General features: G+C 42.9%; 1 protein-coding gene across 1 annotated transcript; it reads right to left on the bottom strand.

Moving 5' to 3' along the window:
* Positions 1–1,320: 1,320 nt before the first annotated feature.
* On the bottom strand, positions 1,321–2,956 carry LOC119658892 (mortality factor 4-like protein 1). Its single transcript, XM_038066695.1, has 5 exons — positions 2,801–2,956; positions 2,613–2,730; positions 2,441–2,553; positions 2,180–2,372; positions 1,321–2,127 (listed from the first exon to the last, which is right to left on the bottom strand). Exons 1-5 carry the CDS (start codon positions 2,826–2,828, stop codon positions 1,551–1,553), a joined length of 1,029 nt encoding a protein of 342 aa, XP_037922623.1. The 5' UTR covers positions 2,829–2,956; the 3' UTR covers positions 1,321–1,550.
* Positions 2,957–3,619: the final 663 nt, after the last annotated feature.

Here is a 3,619-nt window from a genome sequence, read left to right as displayed (position 1 = left end):
GGAAGTGAGCCGGTTTTCATAAGACTTTGTTGGGGGGAGAACTGAATTCAGTTCCAAAAGAAATGAAGTTAGATTCAAGCACAGAGAAAACAGTAACAAACCATAAGAAGAGGGTGCGGCGGAATACGTGAGGCCTTCTGTACCTATAGCTCAAAACAGGACACGGTTCTGAAGCAAGGCTACCTTTAATATAAAAACCAAAAGTGACATTGTTCCTTATATAATGGTTTTTCCAGACTGATACGATCGTAAGAGCAGCAACCTCGATAAATGTGGAGCGATTGAAGTACATGTGACTTATCACAGGAATGGGGAGGCGTACTCAAGAGAACTATCCACCAACACACCAATGCATGAGCCACAAAGGCCACCGGCCAGTTAGCTACCTCGTCCCTACCCCATGAATAAACGATAAAATTCCATGCTCCCTAGACACTTGATTTCCTCCTCCTGTATTCAGTCTTCTTGCTACAGCGGTATCCAATCTGCCATGAGGCCGTTGAGCTATTCGTTAATCATCTCAAAAATCGTTCGAGAACGTAGAGATCATTTGAACTGCATATGCACATTCAATACGATAGAACTACTCTGGGTACCTGGTCGCTTCGGGCTTAGTGGATAATAGAATACTTTAGAAATTGAGTAACAGTTGTAATGCTGCTACGAATAAGCTACTAGACACATAAAACTATTCGTGCTAGATCCAAACAAACGTATTCCAGAGTTTATGATGTCGAACAGCAGGGAGATATGCAGAAGTACTGTGGAAACTCTAAGTGGTCGTACTTCACTAGCTGCACGTATGTTCAAAATAAAAATCCTAGAATATGATGCATGTAATGAGGAAGCGGAAACTAGGGAGCACTTTCTCTGTGAATGCTCCGCCAATGGATGTATCAGACGTCAAACTGTTGGTGGTGATCAATTTTAGTTGAGGTGGGTAGCACCCCAGCCACTATCGGAAATCCTGCGATAGATAGACGAATTTGGGATATTCCATTCCATTAGGCGTGAGCGTCGAGTACAGTGGGCCACTACGCTCGGAGTTGTTGGGTATGCATGCATATGCCGACTGTTTACTTTCAAATTCGCCTTTTCTGGGGTCCTTTTTCTTCTGGAGCTGGAGCGTAAGTAAAAGTCAGATTTTGCGAGAATACGTAGTTTGGCTGAGAACGTCCTGCTAATATTAAATTTGAGTTGTTTCTATAGCTAAATGCTCAAATATCTCTAAAGATATAAGCGTACCATACACGCTTATATCACAGAACTGCATTGTATAAGCCCAGTCGGTGGACCTTATTCCGAGGATAAAAACCTCCGTGAATTTTGCAAATACTTTATTCACAATCATTCATTGTTTATATATTTATAAACCTTAGCCTACAACTTACTAAAATAGAAAGGTTAAATAAAAAATTAAAAGCCAATGAAAATGAAACAAAACGTCAATAAAAACTTTTACATGATTTCTTGTTTTTACTTCCATTGGAATCGTAGCATGATAACGACCTGAATGCAGCCGACGTCCAGCTCCGCTGCACCTGTCTCACCTACTGAGCTTTCCTGTGGTACTCCGGACTCGCATTAATGAAGTTCTGCATACTGAAATAAGTCGTGCTGTTCTTCACCAGATACTTGAGGAAGTCGTTCAAGTGGAGCAAAAGAGTCTGCACCGACTTCTCGTCCAGTGCCGTGAAGGCGAGCATAGAACCGAGTTTCACGAACAAACGAAGCAGGTGGAAGGCTCCGTAGACCTTTGACATCGGCGTGTCGGGGAACTGCTGCAAAATCTCCGCGTACTGCGGCCGTTCGAATTTGTACAGCAACTGCGACCCCAGCATCACATTGAAGTATTCGACGAGGCCGTTTGCGACGTCGTTGATAGCCACCTCTTTCGTGGGGTTTGAGGTTTTGGAGGACTTCTTGAAGGCAATATAACTATCTATGATATCTTGGACTGTGGTTTTTGAAGGCAATTCGATGAGTTTGTGTTGGCGCGTAACGGCGTCCCAGTCATCCACCAAACAGGGTTTTAGCTCGTCGGGGATTTTGATCTTGATTTCCACTTTGGAGAGAAACTGCTCCTCAGTTTCAACTGAAGGAGTCTCGGTGCGACCTCTTTTTTTCCTGCCGAGGATATTCTGTAAAAACCATCAATAATAACTCAATAACATCTTACTTGGGTCCTTCGTCTTTTGGCTCTTGCTGCAGACCTGGCGTTCCTGGTTTCGCTACACGGCCCCTACTCGAGGTAGACGGCCCCACAGGGGTGCTGACCTCTTTCGCAACCTCTTTCGAAGGTGTAGATGCCCGCGAGTCCCCGTCCTTCACGCTTGCCCCGCTGCCGTCAGTCTTCTTGTTTTTCGGCGTTGCTGGAAATCACACAATGTACAGTTTTAGTTCCCCGTCTTTGCAATCGTAAGCAAAACTTATTACTTACATTTTTTGTTCCTAGCAGCCTGCGACGCATGTTGCTTCGACACCTCCTTTTGTCGTTGGACGTTTGCCTCGTTGTATTTGAGCACTCGATTTTCCGGCACCCATTCGTCCCAACTGTTCCAAACAAACACATTTTAATGGATCGCCACTTATTTTTCGCGGTATATACTCACTTTTTATTCCAGCCGGCGTAGTGTATGAAATACTTGACTTGTTTATCTTTCGTCACCATACTCCGGAGGGCTTTCGCCTCGTAAATGAGCGGTCCATGGAAGCAAAGCACTTTTTCGCCTGTAACACCACAGAAAGCCATGGTCAGTAAATTCCATTCGACCGAAGAAAATACTTACTTCAACGGTACCTTCAGCGAATTTCAGTTTGGGGGTCATATCACCTTCGGAAGTTATTTTGGCGGCTTTTTTCACTCCAGGTCGCAGATAAACACAAAAATTGACAGTACTTGAAGAGCTGTCACGCAACAAGAGATCCCACCCGAATCGGTTCAGGATAGATTGAAACGGTACGAGTTTGTGGTTATAAACCGTCGGACGGTGCTGCCACACTCTGTCAAGGGCAATGCGTTCTGCCCTAAATACTTTTTATCTCAACCTAACCAATGTCTATACGATGGGGCTGTATTGCAATAATGTGTAATATTTTGTAGAATAGTTATCTTTATTGGAATTTTAATTTTAAACTTGCACGATTACTAACTTAAAAGGAGCGTGTTTAAGGGAAATAAATTATCGGGTTAAAAAATCATCCGATTTTTTGTGTCGAAATGATGTGTATAGTGAGCAAAATTAAAATCCGGACACTGTCATACAAAATCCAAAGGTGTTCGGAAACTGCATATGTTTTTTTTTACAAGAACGTAACGTTTTTATCCCTTTTCGCTGATTTTCTTTGCATTGTATACAACAGACTGTAAGTTACGTTCTTGTCAAAAATGCAAAACACATGCAACTCCTTTTACCCCTTTCTGAACTTATGCATTTCATACGACGATGTCCGGATTTCAATTTTGCTAACTGTGTCTGTTGAAGCCTTTTTTTTGGAATACTCATTTACTCATTGTTTGTTTGTTTGAATTCGAGGTGGCTCGCAGCACCTAGGTGATTTTCTTGATAATGTAGGTTGGCAGACTTTGCCTGTATTTCCAACGATGTCGACCAGTTGG

This window comes from Hermetia illucens, chromosome 6, assembly GCF_905115235.1.
Source record: "Hermetia illucens chromosome 6, iHerIll2.2.curated.20191125, whole genome shotgun sequence".
NCBI classification, from domain to species: Eukaryota; Metazoa; Arthropoda; class Insecta; order Diptera; family Stratiomyidae; genus Hermetia; species Hermetia illucens.
The sequence above is the reverse complement of the archived record's forward strand: the minus strand, read 5'-3'. Positions and strand labels throughout refer to the sequence as shown.